General features: G+C 26.4%; 1 protein-coding gene across 1 annotated transcript in view; it reads left to right on the forward strand.

Moving 5' to 3' along the window:
• Window positions 1-506: 506 nt before the first annotated feature.
• Window positions 507-2,159, forward strand: part of RabX4 (RAS oncogene family member RabX4) — a gene marked incomplete in the record, with an annotated part of 14,186 nt that continues 12,533 nt past the window's right edge. The window contains 2 exon segments of the mRNA XM_067052525.1: window positions 507-679; window positions 1,803-1,863. Of these exon segments, the coding sequence (XP_066908626.1) occupies window positions 553-679; window positions 1,803-1,863 (188 nt within the window).

Raw genomic sequence — 2,159 nt, forward strand, 5'->3', positions numbered from 1 at the left:
AATATAATAAAAAACCGGTTACAGGAAACACTTGAATGGATAAATAAGTTTAAAAAAACAAAAAAACAATAGTACTAATAAAATAAAATAATTTAATGAATAAAAAAAAAATAGCACGTAAATCGGTCCAGTAATTCAAAAGTTTATTGTGGACAATGATTCGACTGTTTCCTTTTATACATATAGATTAAAATTCAGCATATTGCGGTCAGCAAAGAGCAACATAAATAAACAAAACCATATTTAGTTATTTTATGCCGACGTTTCGACCTGAGTTTCAGGTCTTCATACGGCTATAGAACAAAAGATATAACAACAACATTTTGTTCTATAGCCCTGATGAAGACCTGAAACTCAGGTCGAAACGTCGGCATAAAATAAATAAATATGGTTTTGTTTATTTATGTTGTTTTTTGCTGACCGCACCCCCCGACAAACTTCTCCAATCATTAAAAATAAAAATGATTAAAATTGTATTGGCCTCAATGGCTGTATTGGGTGTTGGATTCTGTTTGGCGCTCAGTTTGAAGTAGGAAGGAGATCGATCGGAAAATGGCCCCCGCTGAGTGCGAGGCGACTTATAAAGTTCTTGTATTAGGGGATTCTAATGTCGGTAAGACGTGTATAGTTCACAGGTACTGCGACCAAACCTACTACGACACCTACATATCAACTATAGGTTGGCAAACTTATTTTTTATCATTATCTTTATATTGAGCAACTTTACCTAACCAATTCCTCATTTTTATCCATAGTGTTTTCACCCCATTAGTCATTTATAGACAATAAGTGTTTTGGCTTTGTCATTTGTTGATAATTGTGAAATTTATTGCTTTATATATCATATTTGTTTCACTTTTAAACATTATTACTTATTAACTAATCCAATATTGATATAAACAAATAAATATTTTATTTTGAAATGTTCTTTCACTTTCTGAGTGGGATGCTAATTACTAAAACCCTTTTAAACATCATGAAAAAACTTGAATATATTTATAAATAACATTAACATTAGATCAGTTATGTTGATAACAAACCTTTTTAATTTTTTATTTTGAATAATTTATTTAATTATTCACTATTCATAGTTCTGTTGTTTAATATATCAGATATTTCCAAACAAACAAAACAGAATGACTCATCACTAATCCAGTATCAATCCCATATTTAATTATATTTATTACAAGTTGTTATGTCTATTATAAAAATTATCAAAAAAAAAAAAAATACTAATGTGTATAATAATAAAAAATAATAATTTTGAAATCATAAAAAAACATTGTAGCATATACTGTTTCTCTGTTTCCATTATTGTATTGATCAAATTGCATTCCTCAATAAATAGGATTAATGTCAATATGTAAAATATCATATCATACAATATCATTATATAATATATTTTATCAGTATTCAATTTAAAATAAATATAATTTGACATACAATTTTTATTAAGCAAATTATTTTTCATTAAAATTATTCTGAATTATAAATTACTGTGCTTGTTTCATATTTTGGGCCATTGGACATTATTTGTTAGTTTAAAGTATGGTAGTATAGAACATCTATGTTTTTACCTCTAAAAACATCTTGTTTTAATAAATATTGTATTAATTTATGATTGCTTTGGAGTTTAAATGAAGGAGACAATCTTTTAATTATAAATCTAATACAATCACCTCATATCAGGTATTAAGAACATATTTGTATTTGTATGTTCACTTGTATTGGTTTTTCGGACTATATGAATGATTGATCTATTGATTAAAACATTAAAATTAAACTTGATTTGTTATTTTCAGGTATAGATTTCAAGCAAAAAATAATTTCTCTTGATGGAACCCCAATCAAAATGCAGATATGGTAAGCAAGTAGTTTTCTTTCTCATAAATATTAAAACATTTATTTGTATTGAATCATTAATTAATGTCCACAATTTCCAAGTTTATGGAAAACCTTATTTAAAAGTAAATGCTAGATTGTCAAAATTATCAATTTTTAAGGAGTTTATTTTCTGTAAGGATACCAAATAAGTTCTGTGCAATGATGTTTGACAAAAATATTATTCATTATAATCTAAACATTAAATGGACCATCCTTGTTTTTAACCTGTACTCTCCATTTTATCATATCACTGATTTGCTTAAATATTGGCACAT

Source organism: Halyomorpha halys, unplaced genomic scaffold, assembly GCF_000696795.3.
Source record: "Halyomorpha halys isolate HHAL.00 unplaced genomic scaffold, Hhal_1.1 Scaffold558.1, whole genome shotgun sequence".
NCBI classification, from domain to species: Eukaryota; Metazoa; Arthropoda; class Insecta; order Hemiptera; family Pentatomidae; genus Halyomorpha; species Halyomorpha halys.